Source organism: Wyeomyia smithii, chromosome 1 (assembly GCF_029784165.1).
Source record: "Wyeomyia smithii strain HCP4-BCI-WySm-NY-G18 chromosome 1, ASM2978416v1, whole genome shotgun sequence".
NCBI classification, from domain to species: domain Eukaryota; kingdom Metazoa; phylum Arthropoda; class Insecta; order Diptera; family Culicidae; genus Wyeomyia; species Wyeomyia smithii.
Window position 1 is genome coordinate 47371824 of NC_073694.1, and position 21557 is coordinate 47393380.

The window sequence follows — 21557 nt, forward strand, 5'->3', positions numbered from 1 at the left end:
TTTTTAAGGTTTTTTTAATGTTTTGTTAATGTTATTTTTTCGGGGCGTTAGGGCCCAACAGTTTTGTCTTCTCGGAAAAAGTCTCCATCCAAAATTTAAACTTAATCGTACTTTTGGTAAGGCTTCACTTACAGGGTCATCAACGAAAAAAATGCACAAGATTAGCTCCTGAAGTTTTCGAAATCGAAATTTTATTTGAAATCTATAGCTTCATAAACTCTCGCTCAACTATATCCATCAAAAGCGGTCGTCGCTCGAACATAGAAAATATTACTTTTTTTTTGGTTTTGTCCAATAATTCCGTGTGGGTAAGTACCCACCGAGATGTTTTCCGAGTAGGTACTACTACCCATACTACCCGCAACAGCCGCCGGCCCTGTTTGCATGCCCTACTGAAAATATCTGTAAAAAATTTTTCTTTCATTTTACAAACATTTCCTAAATTATTTTTCTAAATTTTTAATTAAAAATTTTCTTAATTAATAAGTAAATTATCATGATTTCCAGTCGACAGCATGTCTACTGTAAGTAGAAAATAAAATTAGGCATGAAAACTGAATTTTGTTTTTTTTTTTGAGTTTTGTCGCGACTTTTCTGGCTTCTGCCCCACAGTGCAGGCGGTAAACACGCCGTTGTTCGACTTCGGATGGGAGAGAATTTCGTAGTGTTTAACCATGAACGTAACACCGCCGCTATGCGAGTTGGGGAGATCTAGCCGGACCAAGATGTGGTTGGGGAGGAAGTGATTGGATGTTGGATTTAAAATGGTTTCGGTGATAACTCCTACGAACGAACGGTCAACGTTTGAGTTGGCAATACGGACGCAGCGGGGCTCAATTTACCTCATACTTGCCGACCATATAACCAACGACTTGGACTTGGTCCGATTTATTCCTCACACTCTTGGTTCTTAGTGCTTAATACGATCACAGAACTCGTTGAAGATGTCCACAGTTCGTCAAATCCACAGAGCTCATCTCTGTTACCTTCTTCGGAGGGATTCGCAGGTGGTTGACAACTCCCGCTCCGACACGGAGGTCGATTTCCGTCCATTCCTCTGTTGGTTTGTCCAGGCGTTCGAGGTACAGAGTGCCGACGCCGCCTAACGAGATTCTGGGTAACTACTTTTAGAATCGAGTGCTAAACAAACGAGGGTTAGAAAAGTGTCCCAGTTGCCGCAGGTGTACCGCAAGGTTCCATCCTTGGTCCGGTACTGTGGAATGCCATGTATGACGGCGTGTTAAAACTAACACTCCTTCCAGGGGTGGTGATCGTGGGCTTCGCCGACGATATAACTCTTGAGGTCTATGGCAAGTCAATTAGAGAGGTAGAGTTAAAGGCCGCGCGTAGTGGAAGACTGGATGCACTCCAGGAAACTGGAGCTAGCGCACCATAAGACTGAAGTTATTGTTTTAAATAACTGAAAGTCGGAGCAGGAGGCATCGATCAGTGCTGGTGCATGCACTATCGCCTCAAAACGCTCCCTGAAGCTTCTGGGGGTTATGATCGACGACAAGCTCACGTTCGGGAGCAGCGTCGATTATACCTGCAAGAAAGCTTCCATGGCTGTGGTGGCGCTATCTCGTATGATGGCAAACAGCTCGGCGGTCCGTAGCAGCAGGCGCAAAGTGGACCAGTGTGGTCCAAGGTATTGAGTACCTTGTGCCATCGCGGCAAACTCGAGAGTACGTACAGGCTAATGTGCCTAAGGGTCGCGTGCGCATACCTTACAGTGTCGTACGAGGCGGCTTGCGTCTTGGCTGGCATGATGTCCGACCAACGCGACACGAGGGGTATACGCAACACCATACTCAGCTTAAATGGCCAGGTGGCAGCGGGAGTGGTCCAACACTACGAAAGGTAGATGGATACACCGACTCATTCCAGAGTTAGCATGCTGGATTAATAGGCGCCATGGGGAAGTAACCTTCCATCTGACACAGATCCTGTCAAGCCATGGCTGCTTTAGGCAGTACCTGCATAGGTTAGGGTACGCCGAGTCCCCTATGTGCCCCGCATGTACGGGTGTGGGAGAAAACGCGGAGCATGTTTTCTTCATATGTCCGCGTTTCGAACGGATAAGGTACGAAATGCTGGCAATAAGTGGGACGGACACTACGCCAGAGAACATTGTGTGTAGGATGTGCAAGAATAGGGAAATCTGGGATGCGGTCATCAAGGCCGCATCACAGATCGTTAGTATTTTGCAGGGCACCAATCGACGGGAAACCATCGATGTGCCCCAGTTAGTTAGCGATTAACTAACTGGCCTGTATAGGCTGCTCTGCTACCCGTAGAGCTAAGTGCAAAAAGCACGACTGACCCTCTCCCTGAAGTAATGCCTAACGGCGGTCCCGGGGAGACCAAGGGCTTTAGCTGTTCAGCCTGAGGATGCTCAGCATGGGTAAAAGCAGTGCCCTGATGAGAACACTACATTTATCGAAATAAGACCTAAAGATAAGATGACTATCAAGTCCGAAGTAAACCGCCACGTTAAACCGCTCAATGAGGGAGCCACCGAATTGTATTCAGCAATCGTCAGCAGGAACAAGCCTGGATAATCCCGAATGTGGGGGATATTGAGCATCCAGATGTTCCTGCAACCTGCGTGTCAGAGCTCTGATGACACAACCCTTGTACATGTATCATCCGCGCATTGGGACAACACACAACCTCCAAGAAGACGTGGGATGTCCAAGGTGTTGATGTTGTACATGAGTGACACTGGGTGAAAAATTCTTCCAACTTTTTGTCAAAATCTGTGATGGTCGTGTTCAAGTTTGTACTTTTTCGTTTCAAACCAAACCAGAAAAAATGACTTAAGGTAAGTAACAAGGTGAATATGCTTAAAACGAAGGGATATGGCTTCATTGGCTGCATAGTTCGAGGCAAAAATAAATTTGCCAAAACCAAAAAAAAATTATTAGGGGCCACAAAAAGGGAAACCGTTTTTTCATGGTCCTGGACTTGAGGCGATTAATAGAACCCGAAACAGTTGTTCGTTAGCTAGAATCTGTCATGTAAATATTAGCCAAACGGAGATTTTTTACCATTTCGTTTTGTCTCAACAAATTGATGATTTCGAACAATTATGATTTCGAAAAGCAATCGCGGATAAAAAAAATTAGTATAAAAAGTTTTGATTGCTTCTTGCCGAAAAGTACTAATCATTAGCCTAATGCGCAGCGATTTGTGTAACCTACATGGTTTTTAAAATACACCATGTTGTATGCTCAGCACGGCAGGAAACTTACTCTGCAAAGCTCAAAAACGTCGAAACGGAAAAGCTCCAATTTGTGAAAGCTTCAACTATGGCGATTATATATGTTATTGCTGCTTTTCGCTGATACAGTTGAGAAGCTTGAAACAGAAACAGTAGTGGTTAACGCATTTATGAAAATAATGAAATAAGCTAGAGTTGCTTTTTACACGCGGGATTTGAAGCATGTGAAAAAACACCTGGAAACTGCTTTAATTTTAAAATCCACATGAAACAATGATATAAAAATGAACTTTATTTTGAAAAAATAGTTACCTTTAAGCAATTTGAGGAATTGCCAATCGCTAGCTACATTTTAGTCCCATTTTTCACTTTATTATGCTCGAATGATATCCAGGTTACATATTTACAATGATCAAAATCGTTTGCAGCAAGAAAGATAGTTTGTACATGCCAATTGGTTGAAAACAATGTGTTTCCTCAAATAGTTTCAATTTAACTTTTAGTTCTATTTTGACATATCTCCCAGCTGGTTTCGAGGTACGATGCTGGCCTAACAAGCCAGTCGTCGTATGTTCGAGTCCCGGCTCGGGAGAGACTGTTAGTGTCAGTAGGATCGTAGCGCTAGCCCCGCAATTGTCCTGTACACTTAACAGTCGGCTGCGAATTCTGTGTATAGTAAAACAGAAGGTCGAATTCCGATACGGAATGTAGCACCAAGGCTTTGCTTTTCTATTTTGACATTTATGTTTAAAACTGCTCATTAATAATTACTGAGTTTATTTTTTTTTTTTATATATGCCCAGCTGTAGCGTTAATACGCTGGAATCTAAGGCTGGGACTTTGAGCGGAATCTAACAGCATTACAGAAGAGCGTAGCCATGTTGCTTACTTCGACACTGCAGCCTTACGGCTATCTGATAGATTCCAAGTTTGGTTTCGGATTGTTTTATTGGTTACTGTTGCACTAGGCCCAAGTTATGTAATGAATGTAAGGTCAAAACCTCCAGGAGCAATTCAACCTGACAAGACCAAAGTCACAGATGAACAAATTTACTCTGGACTGGAGGTTCCAACGGTAAATATATGATTTGAATGGAGAACGTACCTGTTATCACCAGTTCATATTACCGATTTTACCTTACATACCACAGTAGTGTTGGCTATACCTTTCCAAGCCATCCAACCGTTGGTACTTATGTCGGCAGTCTTCCTCGTGTTCTTGGTCGTTCCTCCTCACGTCTGCTACCTTTATTCATGCCGTCATCTGTCCTCGATCACTCTCTTTGACATGTCTCATGCAAGACCGTTCGCGTTCCTGCCCTATGTCACGTACCTGGTTCTTTTCGTTGTTCTACTGCGGCAATTTTCATCTCGCAGCCGCAGAACGATAAAAAAAAGAGAGAAGGGAGTGGATTAACAACAAAACCAAACAGTACAATCAACACACATCCACATTTACGCTGTCAACATATTTTAAACCCTTTAACCACCCATAGACGCAAGAGAGTCATTCTAGCTGAAAAAGGGAAAAACGTACAACTGATAAAGAATTTCTTTATTCCACTGGGTCAGAGCACACCCGCCCCTGGAATAAAGAAACGACCCCGCAACTCACGACGCAAGCAAGAAAGACATGCCAGACAGCTGTCGACGTTCAATGCATGGGGCATTGGTATACCGAAATTAACAAAAGTTACGATGCGCGACTAACTATTTTTGAGGTGCCAAATGCGCGATAATGGGTCGAATCAAAGAGAAAAAAGAAACGTTCCGACAGCAGTCAGATTGTAACTGGGATTGACATATGGGAATAAAGAAATTCGCGCAGTTAAAATAACTGATATTTAGTGAAGAAAAAAACACACACACACATGTATATATATATATAGAAAAATGATAATATGAGTAGTAGTAGTAGTTGTGAGAGAAATTAGAAGGGTTAGTAATGCTACTTTATATCTATGAGTGCAATGGGTGGACGTCAGTCACGAGGTTTTGTTAGTAATGTTAGGGTTAGTATGAACCTCGCTTAAGCCCTACCGACCCCGCCAGTATTTAGTTTTGTTAGGTCATGCTAGACTAAAACCAGCGGTGTGATAAGTCAAGCGTAATCAAACATAACGAATGCTATTATGGTGATCATTGAATATTGAGTTGTTACTATTATGTTATTACTATATTATTATTAATATTATTCAGCTGGGCATAAAAAATAAAAAATAAAAATATTATTTATATTATTAGTTGTCTAATCAAAAGTTGCGTTAGGAAATACGCTTGACAGATCACCGTCAAGTCCTCCACCCATGGGTAGGGAATAATAACTGAGTTGATTATATTAATATTGTTTCTCATTAGAAAAGAAATTATTAGAATTCTGGACTTGATGGAATGGTATTTGATGGTAATAATAAAATGCTTAAGCAAGAGTGAATGAAGACCACAAAAAAGGGAAACCGTTTTGTCATGGTCCTGGACTAGAGGCAATTAATAGAACCCGAAACAGTTGTTCGTTAGCTAGAATCTGTCATGTAAATATTAGCCAAACGGAGATTTTTTACCATTTCGTTTTGTCTCAACAAATTGATGATTTCGAACAATTATGATTTCGAAAAGCAATCGCGGATAAAAAAAATTAGTATAAAAAGTTTTGATTGCTTCTTGCCGAAAAGTACTAATCATTAGCCTAATGCGCAGCGATTTGTGTAACCTACATGGTTTTTAAAATACACCATGTTGTATGCTCAGCACGGCAGGAAACTTACTCTGCAAAGCTCAAAAACGTCGAAACGGAAAAGCTCCAATTTGTGAAAGCTTCAACTATGGCGATTATATATGTTATTGCTGCTTTTCGCTGATACAGTTGAAAAGCTTGAAACAGAAACAGAAGTGGTTAACGCATTTATGAAAATAATGAAATAAGCTAGAGTTGCTTTTTACACGCGGGATTTGAAGCATGTGAAAAAACACCTGGAAACTGCTTTAATTTTAAAATCCACATGAAACAATAATATAAAAATGAACTTTATTTTGAAAAAATAGTTACCTCTAAGCAATTTGAGGAATTGCCAATCGCTAGCTACAACTTAGTCCCATTTTTCACTTTATTATGCTCGAATGATATCCAGGTTACATATTTACAATGATCAAAATCGTTTGCAGCAAGAAAGATAGTTTGTACATGCCAATTGGTTGAAAACAATGTGTTTTCTCAAATAGTTTAAATTTAACTTTTATTTCTATTTTGACATTTATGTTTGAATTTTAAAACTGCTCATTAATAATTACTGAGTTTATTATATTAATATTGTTTCTCATTAGAAAAGAAATTATTAGAATTCTGGACTTGATGGAATGGTATTTGATGGTAATAATTAAATGCTTAAGCAAGAGTGAATGAAGACCACTAAGTTTGGTCTTCAGTTGCACTATGTGACCACGAATGATGATCTTTTTCAAATCCCCCACCATCGTTTGAATTACCTTATCGTTTCGGTTTACCATACAATTTACTACAATTCTCGATTTTGTGTTTACCACTCTGGTAAGTAAATTTTCGTAGGTAAATCATGAAGTGAAAAAAATATCCGCAGTTCGTAATATTTAGAAAAAATGTATCCAATTTCAAGGTTTTTTTCTGATACAGTAGACTCATTCAAAACAAATATTCAATTGGTTTCTTAATATTTTGTCAGCAGTTCGTCAGTTGTCACAGCTCACGCTTGTATCAAAGCCCTAACTAGACGAAATGGAAATCGAGAATCATATTGAGAATTACTGCTTTGAAAACCACTGATCGGATGGCATGGATAAACAATAACTAGAACTTATCATATCTTCACCACATCGTATTTCATATCAGAAAATCAATTATTGCTTACAATGCTTAGATTACACTTATGTATCATGTATTGACTAGGCTTTTTGGTTCAAACTTGTAATTATACCTAACTCTATCTAAAATGATCTGTCTAATTGCGCTTCTACAAATTTATCACATCTGAGCGTCAATTGTAGCTGTCCCCTCAAGCGACATTTACCCCACAACGAACGTTTTGGTTGATCCGGTGAACGGATATATGCCACCCAGTATGTACCGATAGTAGCCGAAATGCCGTATCCGATATGTTCCATGCTTGCAATCTGGTCCGATTTCCCACTGGAATTCGACATCACTAAATCCGAGAATCGTTGACTGCCGTTCCCATTTGAATCTAGTACGGATAAATTGATAGTAAAGATAAAAGAAAACATTAGCTATACTCAAAAAAAAAACTTACTTAGTTTCCCAGTTAGCATCGGTGGCTATTACTGTCCAATTCCCATCGATCTGCTTTTGTTCGACAGTGAAAAAAGTCTTGTCATGCATTAAATTGTTACGCGGATTGCCGGTTACGAAGGTAGTATACACCACGTCACCCCGTTCGTAGGTGTTGAGTGGTTGCACCTTCACACTACCGAATTCCCGTCCAATTGGATGCCCGTCGAAGATCACCCCCGTCATTAGCGATATCTGCTTGTCATCCTGATAGGGGGGTGTTGGTCCAGCATCCATTTTTTCACCAGTGACCAACGATTTGATCATATTCTTATACTGTGTAAGATAGATCGTCAAAGTATGCGGGCCGTACAAAGTGGACGCACCTTCGTAGCGCTGTATTTCATACTCTTCCGGGGTCGTTATATAACTGGAGTACATATTCGATAGACCGGCAACAACCACTTGAAGCTCACTGCCGCCAGCGGCGACTGACGCTCGGGATATTTCGTTTCTTAATCGACGACCGGACATGGTAGTGAATTCCCCTGGGACGGCGGCAATAGCAAAATCTCCGATCAGAAGAATCTGTGTTGGCACTATTTTCGGCTGCCAGTCGTATGGAAACTTGGCACGACCGGTTGCTAGTAGAATCGGTTTCGGAGCCTGACACTCCTTATCATCGGCCGTTGGTTCAGCGATAAAATCGCGTACCACATTCCAGAGGGCGTTATCGGTTACTGTGCCCTGCTGGAAATCAAACGCTCCAGGACCATCGGTTGTACCAGCTGCAAAGCTGTAGCCCATAGCAGGCAGACAACCACGCACTAGTTCGAAAACTCTGGTTCTGGGGTTGTAATACAGTGCTTCCGCTTTCGTCATATCGACGAATTGATGAACAAAGTTCACTGGTCCGGTTACTTCTCGTCCACCAGCTTTAGATAATAGTTGCTAAAAAATATTTAATCAATGTATTAAAAGTGAGGTTAACAGAGAAAAATAAACCTACCGAGCCAGCGTTGTACAAACGCGTGGCAATAATCTTAGTACTCTCGTACATATCCTTGCCAGGCCCCGAAGCGAAGCATGCTCCTGCTCCAGATGGACATGACGACGTAAGTACATCGCATGGAAGTCCCGTTTTCTCACATTTTGGACCCATAATGTTTGGTGAAACGTCTCCAAGATTACTAGAGGCAAATACCCCTACGAACTCTCCCTTTCCTATTAGACTACCCTTGTTTTGTTCCTGTTCCAACAGGATGGAAGCATAGCCTACATTATCACTCGACACGAACCGATTGGTGTTGTTCATGGAAGTGGGATGCACTGCGAACCAATTGATTGCCCCAAAAACAACGTTCTTTTTGTTGACCATCCTCATTTGAACCAATCGTTTGTCGACGTTATCCTTGTACTGAGACTTTTCCTCCTCCGGATTGTTTTCATAAGCGCTGGGGCTTCGATTGATGTTCGCTTCCTGAACGTCGATCTCCGACACGAACACTCGTGCCTCGATCATATTGTTGTGCGCCCGAATAATACTTTGGGCAATGCCTCGCACTAACGCGTTGAACGTTTCCGACACAAAGCCGAGCGAAGTCATGTCGTACAGCAGATACATCAGGAAGCCTCCCGGGGTGCTGTGCGTGTGGGATCCACTGATGGCTACGTTGTTCACGTTGTACAGGTCGCCGTACTTCTTTTGCAGCACTGCTAGGACGTCACGCTTAACGGCGTGGCCCATCATGCCGGCATCCACGCTCACGAACACCGCCCGCTTGCCAGACTCTTCGAAGATGAATGCTCGGGAAAATTGTCGCAGGTGAATCCCGGCTCCACGCTGGGACAGTTGTGCGTAGCCCATCTGTCGAATAGAGGAAAATGATCAGTAAAAGGAGGCAATTGAGGAATTGTTTAATCGATGCTAGTTTGTTAGCTTTGAACACATATTTAGAGATTTTTATTTTATATCTTCGTGTTAATTTTGCAATGAATTGCTTCAAGGGAAGATTAAGAATATAGCCTAAAGCTTTATCAACGACTATACACTAGTTTTGACATGTCCGGGATTACCATCAGCGCTCTTCATACTCTAAAGTTTCTTTTATTTTACACTAATCTCATGAACTCAACGTGACTCTCTTTTAGCATAGAAAACAAATATGTTTTTTTGTGAATTCAACGCGATGTACGAATCAGTTAGGCGAAATGAGCTATTAAAAAATCGCTCAACCATGCTTCTTTCTTATGAAACTTCTAACATGAATGCATGGCGTTGAATAAATTTAAACAAAAAAGAAAAGAAGATTTTTTTCTGGAGAAGGGACGGAAGCCAATTCAATTGATACTTGAAAGTCGAACTCCTTCGGTACGGAATGACTTGGGGCGTCACGTGCAGCCAGGCGTGAAACCGACCCCGAAGTATGAAGCTGCTATTTGGACTACTGTTGTTGCCAAGGCCAGTGCCACTATCGGGTTACTGATCGAAGACACGCTGATATGTCTGTCGAATACAGTGGAAAAACCCGAAAAGCGCTAGGACCATCATCAGAAGGTGAGCTTTACGTCAAAGGTCTCGTTGTGAAGGCGGGTCTGCAACAAACGTTATTCGAAAGTAGAGGACATGGCGGAGTACGTTTTTATCAGCTCGTTCGATACCCTCACCACCACCCTTGAGACCCGATCGGATCAGGACCTGAACCTGAAACTTGTAAAGCGAAAACGCTTGAATGAAGCTGCGAAACGACAGGGTCCTAGGATGAGTTTGGCGATGAAAATTGGACTTGGTAAAAAAAAATACTGGCCTGCCACTACTGTGGGCCGCCTACAGAGGTAGTGCCGGTAATCTGTTTAGGACAACGAAAAGCAACCGAAACCTGGAGAACCGGGACGCCAATTCCGTTTCATTTGCATTTCTGGCCATGTGAAACAAGGATCGATGCGCGGACAGTCCGTACATCGTGAACTCAGAAGCGAGTGCCACATCGTTGCAAGCCGACAACTTTTACAGAGCTCTATGATAGCGGAGGAATGAGCTGTCGTCGAAGGTAAACGCTCTGGTGTGATCCAGTGCTACAATGACTTGGGGAGGCAAATGGCTGTGAGCAAGGCGCTCTGCATACCTGCTGGCGATGAAAGTTTTGTCCGTTTCATCACTAATGTAACAGAAATGCAACTGTTATTTTCGACAACAACGGTTGCCCAGTAATATGTGGTAACCAAACGTCAGCTATATACCATCACCCCAAATCTTTTTAACCTCACTTTTTCGACAGATAGTGGTCATTTTGTTTATAATTTAAATTTCGTGCTTTTTTCTGTTCGAGCACGCCTGTGCGTGGTGGAAATTCTGCTCAATTTATAATTGTTCTAATTGTATGGTACCTCACACACAACATTTAAAGAACATTTTGGTCAACATTGAAATGATCTGCGTTCTCCGGGTTCGAATCACCGTTTTTCGTATAATTAAAGTTCTGAGGATGGCTGAAAAATTAGTAAGCTGAAACGTAAACTATTAAGTTATTTTGTTTTAATAAATCTCACCGAAAAAAATCAATTGAAACCCGAAAAGATGAAATGATCTGCTTAAATCGAGAATAAAACTGCATCGCTCGAAGGTAAACTAAGTTACCAGTAGCTGTCAAACTCAGACGCGTGACGTCACCGTGCGATGATCTACAGCAATGCTCAAACAAGGCCTCTACTACTACTTGGACCAACCAAAAAAAGTCACCCTGCTGGTAATCTGCGAGTATTGCTGCAAGGGTAAAAGGTGTACACCCTTTCCAAGGAGTTGCTACCACTAGAGCTGGAGCATACGGACGTGTGCGGTCCGGTGGAGCTACTATCCGTAACCGGATTACGGTACTTTATGACGATTACCGACGACTACAGGAGTTACAGCGAGAGGCTACGATCGTTCTATCGTCAATAGGGCATCAAGGCACAATACACGGCTGCCTACAGCCCGCAGTAAAACGGAGAGCGGTCGGGATGGGCCGATGTATACTATTCGATTCTAGAATGGACCAGTGTTTTCGGGCAGAAGCATTGAACACATCTGTAAATCTGCAAAATATATCTCCATTAGGTGCCAGCGCTATGCTACACATCATAAAGCAACAGAGTAAGAGGATTAGTCCTACATCCCCAAAGCTGACGTTTGTGGAGTAATCCCAGGACCACAAGGCAGCAGAGACGCCACTTTTTTTTTGTATGGAACCCACTACGACTAGTAACTTTGATCTTTTGTGGCATTGTCCGACCGTTTCTTGCTGTTCGCATTTTTTTTCTTTTTGCAGTGTCCCTTATTGAGAAGTTACCTGCTACGTGTTATAGTAGTGCTTGTTTTTACCCAGACATACTACCCTTCATCTTCTTTATCGACCTTGTCATTGTCTCAAGAATGTTACCAAAGTGTAGAACATGCTATGAAAGGATGAAGTTTTCGAAGATTTAGATAAGAAATTTTCAGTTTGGAGAGAAGTGTTTGTGAGGAGGGGCTTGAGAATAAACCTATACTTAAGTCCGGGGAGCTCCGTAGCCGTAAGGTTTGAAGGTTGACAAGCGGGTGGTCGTGGGTTCGAATCTCAGTAGAATCAGGTTGTTTAGTTGTCAAAGTAACATGGGCTCATTCTTGAACTCTTCACCACAACATGCTTTCCTTCAAGCTGAATTCTACAGTACCCCTGTTGACTCTCACGTATGAAAGTTCTTTTCAGGGGGTTGTAGATAGGCGATATTGGTAGGATGGAATAAGGCTCGATATAGTAAAGCAGTAAGCATGGAACGGAAGGGTAAATCTCACACATAAGCACGGATACCAATGATAGTGTATCACTTACTTCAATAGTCATCATCAAGTCATTCATCCGAAATCAGCAAGCTGTCAGATTGCAGTTGTTGCAAGTCATGTGAAGACATTCAAAGTCATTGCGCGTTTCGTATTCTCTGCTACCTTAGTTCTTAAAAAATATTTTTATTTCGAAGTTATATATAGAATACTACTGTGCTTCGGCCTAAAGGTGATAGTCAAATTTAATACTATGTAAACCTAAACTAAAAAGAAATACGTTAAAAAGGGACTTTAACCAATTACCGATAATTCTAATTTTTATGCTGTAAAGCACGTGTACTAAGGAAAACTTAATTGAAACAACTTAATTATAATTATCTAAATCACCTTGACTCTAAGGTATGGTACGGACTGGAAATACGTAAAGCATTAAAGCATGTATTACAAGTTATTCACCGGAAAAATCAACTACGAAAAAGACTAGACGTAAGTCAATCTCGCCTAAAAATTGTTAACTTCAATCAGTATTGAATTTGTAATCGAGAGCTATTATAAACTTACAGAAAAAAAATTATCACCCTTATTAGTAAATCACAAGTCACGGTCGTTTTATTTGGGGACTATTATTCCGGAATTTATTCCAACGGTTGGCAATTTTCAACAAAGATGGTGACAAAACCGTTGTGATCATCGAACCTTCAAATGAGCCCCGACAACATTACGGAGAGGTCGCTGGTGTCACCAGCATCTATGGACTGAAACTATCAGGCTTGGAACACACAGGACTAGGACAGATCTTAGACATCCCATGCCGAATCCAGAATACGCCTGCATAAGATTCAGTCCTGGGCTGCTCTTCCCCAGTCACCCTTGGACGGGAAACCTTGTTTGCAGCACACATCAACGCGTGCGGGGTCTGCCTCGAAGTCGTCGGCCTCTATCCAGGTCTCTGCAGAATATTATCTTTGCCGGTCGCTCATGCGCCTATGTGATTCACATTCCATTTTCTTGTTTGCCACCGAGTATTGATCGCAGGATTCTACGCCAGAAACCCCCCGCGCTCGTCGATCGGTCTCCTTCCACGTTCACGATTCATCTCCCTAGAGCGCCATTGGATCCGTGTCCTGCAAATCATAAATTTCGGGTAAATCTGCGGGACATAGGCCGGTTAATAAGTCCGCTGCAGCAATTCGTCTCTTCACCTCGCGGGTCACTTATCACACATTACGAGTGTACCAAGATAGAAAAATTAATCAACCTCTTCGAAAGTATCCACATACATCTCCATCGCAGCACCGACGCACAGTCCGTTGAATGTATGGGAACGCGGGACAAAAATCAAAACAGCCATTCTAGTATTTTTTCAATTGGTGTGATACGAAAAATGTTTAGTACCGAAAAGAGCTACAATTTGCACAAATGACGAATGTCAAATACGTCATCGCAAAAATGTCTCAAACGCCATTTTTTTGTTCAGAAGCATAGAATGATGATTTTCCAAGAATATTATCCATTTCGAGATAAAAGGCTTGAAAAGTATATTAAAATAATTTCCAGGCGATGAAAAAGTGACCTAAACGCCATCACATTCCGTACTAATTCATTTTCTGTCATTTTGCATGATTTATGTGACAAACATAACATCTACGTGAAAATCACATGCATATGTTCCATCACGTAGTATCTTCATGAACTTGGCAACTTCAAACAGAATGTCATAGAAGAAGTACCGCGTGAACTCTTTGTGTGAAAATATACAGAAATCAAAATGGCGAAGCTTTTGTCTAACTTAGTCTCTGAAAATAAAATAGAATTTCTCGACGGCTTGCAAATAAGTGAGCTTTCGAAAAATCGTACGAATTTGACATCGAGTCTTGAGCATACAGGTTTCACACAGATTCAGTTCAAAGGTCGAGGAGTTTCCAATACATAAACCGTTGCAGCTCACAGTAGTTATCGCCGGCAAATGTCGTATTATTTGTCAGCTTTTACGTCGTTTGATTCATTTACGAATCGGCGATTTTGCATGGCCGTGTGATTTATCAAGCAACATATTTCTATAATTTCTAAAAACTATTTGTTCAATTACAAGTAAGGTTATGGAAGGTAATATTTTCTTTCAGATGCTGATGCAAAAAAATTGACTTGAAAAATACAAATATAATTGTGGAAACCCTAATATCAAGATGAAATGAATTTTCTCTACACCGCTACCGCGAGATGTAACTACGATTATCAAATTGAATTAAATTCGTTTGGCTAGAAAAGTATAATCAACAGTACTGCTCCTTGAACTGCCTATTCAAAGATCTGTACGGAGCATTTTAGGTTTTCTATTGTCTTTTCAATACCCTATATTTAATTATTTAAATAAATCTGAGAAAAACAGAGTGTAGAGTTTGAAAATAAACAACGAATTTAATTTGTACAATGCACCAAGTTCATATACCCTGCTATCTGCCTCTACCGACACGTATAGATTCTTATTGTCCCCGGCGGCACAGCGTAATGTGCGGCACCTTCTGATATTTGCTTCTGTATGAAACCAAAAGAAGAAGAAGACCATTCAAACGCAATTCGATTGTCTTTCAGATCGCAACACGATACCTACGCGTTAGCCCACTGTGCGTCGACAGCGACTATGTAGTCTTGACTTGACTTGGCTGCACACAAATTAATAAAAGCAAAGCCTTGGTGGTACATTCCGATTCGGAACTTGACCTTCTGTTTATTTATAAACAGACTTCGCAGCCGGGTGTTTAGTGTACAGGACAATTGCGGAGTTAGCGCTACGATCCTATTGGCACTAACAGTCTCTCCCGAGCCGAGACTCGAACATACGACGACTGCTTGTTGAACCAGCATCGTACTTCGAGACCATCTGGGAGATTTAAAAAACAAATATCGGGTTCTAATGCACTGATAGATGACGAGTGAAAAGCGCTCTATTCATACATGGCCAGCATGTTTTCCTTCAGTTCAGTTCTAATAACATTCAAACAGCAAATCTTTAAACTGTCTGATAAAGGAAGTGGTTGCGAACTCTCCGAAAAAGCTTCACCTTCAAGACATCAACCTGACCTATTGGAACGGGGAGATTCTGTAAATTTTTTGCTGCCGCTGATATAAAGGATCGCAGCAGCCAGTTAGTCATGAAGTCTGTGCTGGGCGTGCTCGCATATGATTGGTATATTGTTCGTGAAAATTCGACCTTGAAACTTTTATTCAATTTTCACTGTTAAGCAATGAAGTGATGATGGTAACTAAAATATCCAAAAATTGTCCATCATTTTATCAATCCAACGGCATATTGACTATTGTAATTCATCATGTAATCACATAAGTATTACCGTTTGAAATCTTTCATTCCGCCGTCCCATTTTGGTTTTAGTTTCCGCAGAATGTATCCCGATATAGTGCAGTAAGACGTAGCCCTACGTCAAAAGTGCCGAGTTTTAAACTAAATACAGGCGTTATTTTTTAATCGTTTGAAGAAAACCTAGTTTAGAAAAAGAGCTTCAATTATAACTGATAACGCGTCACAAACACAGTTTATTCCACACCGCTCGAGTTGTAATTTGCAGGATGAACCATTAGCCATGCCTTGCAAAATCTATCACCATTCTTTCCATCACTACTGTGCTAATTTATAGAATGTGTCTTTTTAAAGCGCACAACGTCACAAAATCTAAGTTCTCCCTCTTCCCAGATAGGTGACATAATTCATATTCCACTAATAGTATATACACCGTGATTAGCATGCTCAATAAACGAACCGAGCACCATAAATTCAGTTACTTACAAAGGTAATTTCCACCGGTGGTCCTGTGCAATCCGCCCGCCCAACTCCTACGCGGTAGGCACCGACCGTGCTTGCCGTCATCGCCATCAGACTAATCAGCAGTAGATACGCACAACATATTCGGCACAGGTGTTGAATATTGATCATATTTCACACAATTCGTTCCAGCGACGATAACCAAATTTCCACTTTTAGTCCGTTCCCGTAGATCGCTGCTCACATCCGTTCGAAACAATGGCAGAGATCACAATGGCATTTTCGTTTGTTCTGTCAGGATTGATTTTCAATTCGAGCAGTTTATGGTTGGCGATGTAGAACTGGAAGAGAGCGTGTGAAGAGAATATTTAAATCAGTGTTTTTGCCGCTAGGGATCATTCAAATAATACATAACGCTCTAGGGGGTGGGGGGTATTCAGCGGAGCGTTATATTGCATGTGGCAAACATGTAAAATTGCGTTACATGGGGGTGGGTGGGTATTGAAAATTGCCAAATTCCGCGTTATGTAATATTTGAATGGTTCCCTAGAATGAAGGTTTACAATTCGCGTCATCGGAATTGCGTAGATAACCGGTGAGGAAATGTCGCTAAGCATCAGATAGAACGAATCGCCAATGGCGTTGATGATGTTCGATGAGCGAGAGTGAGAAGAATATGAGTGCAATTCGTGACCGGCTTCGGTAAACAGGAAGCCATTTGTGACTATCACAGGCTTCTACGCGCGAGGCGGTCGCCGGTGGCGTAGATTAGCTGCGTTGACAAGCATATCACGCTTCATCAGCTTTTTTGCTGAGTTGCGGTAGTCCGATGAAGCGAATGAGAAACCGTTAAAAGTCTCACATATGCGAAAAATGACATGAAAATAACTCAAAATTGCGACCTTACTGTAGAATGGAGAGCATGTTGTCTTAACAGGTTCATCGGCACACTGTCAATCTATGCGGAAGTTGCGGAACCTATGGTCTTGGAAGCATGAGTCTGGTTTGAAGGGTAGCAAAGGTAGATCCTACCCTGGTGATAAGTTGTTTATGGATGTACGAGATCGACTTGGCAAATTAGATTGACTTTTATTGCATTATTAGAGTTGAACTCTAAATAACAACCTTCAATCCGAGAACAAATTTAATCATTTTCATATTACCGCACAATGCACCACAGCGATAATTGAGAACACCAAACACATATTCGCCATTGCCGACCGTTACGTTCAGTGACAGCGCAGCGCCGGCGAAAGGCTAACGGTAATTGAATCAAACGTCAGCTTTGTGCCGGTGTGTGCGTTAGCGTTATACGCCTCCTGTGTTGTACTCTTTCACATGGCCTATTGGCAGCGTCATGATTGCTAACTCAGCCAAGGTCAAGGCTGAACAATGATTGGGTTCTTCTTTTACTCTTTCTGTTGAAAAGGAAAGTGCACAAAACTGACTCGCCGTGTTTACGAGCGAAGTTGCGCTGCGCAGCGCAGATTAGGGACCTGATATGAATATGGATGCACAATTTACAGATATTGCCAAATTTATATTCGTGACCGAAACTGGTTATTACTTAATATGCACTGCGAGCACCTGAGAGGAAACTGTGCACTATAATAAATAAAAACGAACGCGTGGAACTTTGTATTGGAATTCGCGACTACGAAGCTCAAAGAGATTTGAAAGGCTGCTCACAGTCACGTAGAATCTCATATAATTGTCAGAATGTGCTGTCAACAACATAGCAAAAATATTTCTTTTCTTAACTTTTTTATGCAAAAACAATGATATATGAAGAATCACAAAATTGTCCATCATTTTATCAATCCAACGACATATTGATTATTGTGATCCATCATGTGGTTACATCAGTATTACCGTTTGAAATCTTTCATTCCGACGTTACATCTTGGTTTTTAGTTTCCCCAGAATGTATCTCGATATAGTGCGGTTAGACGTAGTCCTACGTCAAAAAAACAAACAGATATCAGCAGCTTCGTAGTCGCGAATTCAGAGTGATTTTTTCGAAGTCCATCTAAAAATAACATGGGCACTAAAGGGTTAAGTTAATCGAAACGCGAAGTGTAGCTTAAATCACACGACTATGATAATAATAGGACATAAATAAGTAGGTTATATACAGAATCATGGGGTTGCGGCGCAGTCTTTAAATGTGAGCAAATTGAATAATATATTCAGTTCAAAGACAATTCACTTTTTAAATAAAATTTGTATCCCAATATCTCCAGATATCGCGACGTTTCATTCTATTATTATTATTGCTTGTAATATTGACTGAAAGAAAAGCACTTTGGTGTAGAACTACATGTTTTTTCACTTTGCTGAGGCAGATTATAAATTATAATAGCTCTCGAGCAAATGTATGTAGAGTAAAAAGTAATGTCTCATTGAAAAGTTTAAATGTTCAAGATTTTTATGACATCATTTCTCACCATTTTTTTTGTTACTACGGGAAAATTGAAAAAAAGTTTCATGCAGGCCTTGAGGTAGGACAAAATACTGAATAAAAAATACTAAAAATACTAAATACTAAATTAACTTCACCATTTATAATCAAGACTGCCCTGTGCTCTGTCATGAACAACTTATTAGGAGAATTTCGCAAACAAAAGGTCCAAATTGCTGAAACATTTCGTAAGTATTAAGTTTTGGGTTACGCGTCCGGATTTCATCGACATATCGCCCAACATGTGGAACGCAATGATTTTGATCCGTTGGCTCTTAAATTGTATCTCGCGCTTGCGAGCTTTGACGCGCTGAAGCGGCATATCATGGAACAGCACCCGATTATTGGTATTATAAATTGCAAACTGCTTCCTTCTGTTAAAAATGTGGTGTTAGTGCTTTCAAATGAAAAAAGACAGTTTGCATATCAACCATTTCCCCTTAACAATGCAATAAAGATCCTTCGGAAGGTTATTAATGCGCCTTTGTCGAATCGCATCCAATGTTGGAATACATAATACGAAAGCAGCAGAAATTATTGAAGTTATTCAATCTATTGATACACAAGATACCGAATATCTTGCTGAACAGACAGTAAACGTTTGAATGTCTAAAAATTTTTATGTTTCTAGATAAACATTTCAAAAGGTCCCTTCTGCTTTCATCGTTTTTCCGGAGCGTCTTTTCATTTTGATAATGGTTCAGCTTTAGTAACTCTCCCAAGTAGGATTATGAAGTAGGATAATGAATATCATAACGTGTTGGTACCCAGTAAAACTGGACCAACAAAGCTCTCAACCACACAACAAAATAAATTACTCAACCACACAATAAATAAATTATGAATTGAGCATATACGCTGTCGAAAACCCAGTGAAATTAACAAAACGACTTAAGCATTTTTTCTTCCCTTCCAGCTTTTCAAGATTTTTGAGGGGGGATGACATAAAATGGAAATAAAATTTGTAACGGGCTCAGTACAATTAAAAAAATTTCTTTCAGTTATCCCATAATGTGTCATGATCAGATCACGTACGATATCCGCACTGACATAATATCATCCTTTGTCCTGTCCGGTTTTTGTTTTAGAGGGATTTTATTCATAATATCATTTCGCCTATATTGTAAGTGGCTCCCCCGTTTTTTCAAGTTACGTCATTTTACCAGTTTTGCAAGACACAACAAGATTTTAATCCGTATGTAGTGTATGTCAACCTATAGCGGACCCTGTCAACATGTTTTGTCATTCCGCGTTGTGGTCTCGTCGTGTTCGGTCGCAATTTTATTTCGATCTCGATAGTGCCGACCAGTTATTCGCCCACAAGGTCACCGTGCATTGTGCTCTGCTGCTCGTTGCCGTCGTCGCTGTTGAAGACAGCAAAAAGAAGAAGAAGTCAACAATAGCCCGTGCGTTGTGTCGCTACCAGAAGAAATTCGGTAGCCGGCGCACGGCCGTTTCTACAATATTATTTATTGATTGGCATTTTGCGTGTGTGGCTCACGCGTCCAACACGACGATGGTGGCATGACCGAAAGCGGGGATGAACACCCGCTCGTTCCACCGCCTAGCCCTCCACAAAGGATACAAAGTTCCAAGGGTTAAAAATGGAGCCCCGCAGGAAGCTACCCATCGATTTAAGCAGTATCCGGAGGGCAAAGCTGGTATTGGGGCTGTATTTTTCCGGCCGAAAGTGAAAGCATTGAACACAATGCAAATCTGTAAAGATCTGGCACGGTTTACAGCCGTGACTGAAATTACTAAAGTACGCCCGAATAAGCTGCGTGTTTTGGTGTCCGACCACAAGCAAGCAAACGAGATTGCTGCTTGTGAGCTCTTCACGCGGGAGTACCACGTGTACATTCCAGCTCGCGTAGTTGAGATTGACGGTGTGGTCAGCGAATCGAGTTTGACTGTCGAGGACCTGTTGAAGGCTGGAAAAGGCCGTTTCAAGGATTCTAGCCTTGAACCTGCCAAGATACTTGAATGTAAGCAATTACATTCAGTATCGCTCGACAAGGGTGTAAAAACTTACACCCCTTCAGACTCTTTTCGCGTGACTTTCGCCGGGTCTGCTCTGCCGAGCTATGTGCTCGTGGACGAAGTGCGTCTACCCGTGCGCTTGTTTGTACCGCGGGTAATGAATTGCCTCAAGTGCAAACAGTTGGGCCATACAGCCTCCCATTGTGGCAATAAAGCACATTGTGGCAAGTGCGGAGAGCAACATGCGGATGACGCCTGTAATAAGGGTGCTGAAAAGTGCCTCTATTGTGGGCAGACTCCGCATGAGCTGTCTGCATGTCCCGCGTACAAACAGCGTCAAGAGAAGATCAAGCGGTCTCTGAAAGAGCGCTCTAAGCGCACTTTCGCAGAAATGCTTAAAGAGGCCGCAGCCACCAAACTGGTTTCCCCGAATCTCGCGAGGTCTTGTCATCCGATGAGTCTGATTCTGACGATTCAGTTGGGGAACCTTCTTTTGTTGAACCCGGGAAGTCTAGAAAGAGAAAAACCCTCTCTTCTCCTAGACTCCCTAGGAAGGGACAGAGAAGGTCTCCACTGCCCATAATTCAAAAATTGGCTAATATGCCATTTTTACCAAAATCGAGAAAACAGTTTCTCGTGATGGTACACACCCTAAACAAGGTCCCTACGGAAGCCGATTGTCAAAAAATGCATTTGGGAAGGCAGTAAACGTGAAACAATTTTGGCTAATATCCAAAATAATTGAGAATTTGGCTAATATCCAATATCCAATATGAACCTGTGGCATGTTCTCGAACCAGTGTATTATTACTGAACTGTGTTTCTTCTTACTTTCGAAAGTGTGTTGTAGCTTGGTGGTTACTGGCGACAGGTGAGCGATCGTAAGGCCCTTGCATCATATTTGACTTTTTCACGAAGAATATTTGATGCTACAAGAATTTATTTGTTGTACTGCGAAACCCAATGATCAAAACGTGTGACTGTTTCCTTCTGTCATAAATCTTTACATTTAAAAAAATGATATTTAGCTCTTTGATTAGGAGTAATATTAATGAA

At 41.3% G+C, this 21557-nt stretch overlaps 1 protein-coding gene across 8 annotated transcripts in view; it reads right to left on the reverse strand.

Annotated features, from left to right (window-relative positions):
* Positions 1 to 7056: 7056 nt before the first annotated feature.
* The window catches only part of LOC129718575 (neutral ceramidase), a 47490-nt gene continuing 32989 nt past the window's right edge, over positions 7057 to 21557 (reverse strand). For all 8 annotated transcript variants that reach the window (XM_055669474.1, XM_055669472.1, XM_055669473.1 and 5 more), the window contains 4 exons: positions 16085 to 16401; positions 8491 to 9348; positions 7504 to 8432; positions 7057 to 7437 (listed from right to left, as the gene is read on the reverse strand). In XM_055669474.1, coding sequence (XP_055525449.1) covers positions 7260 to 7437; positions 7504 to 8432; positions 8491 to 9348; positions 16085 to 16231 — 2112 coding nt within the window. In that variant the 5' untranslated portion in view covers positions 16232 to 16401 and the 3' untranslated portion in view covers positions 7057 to 7259. The remainder of the gene's footprint in view (positions 7438 to 7503; positions 8433 to 8490; positions 9349 to 16084; positions 16402 to 21557) is intronic.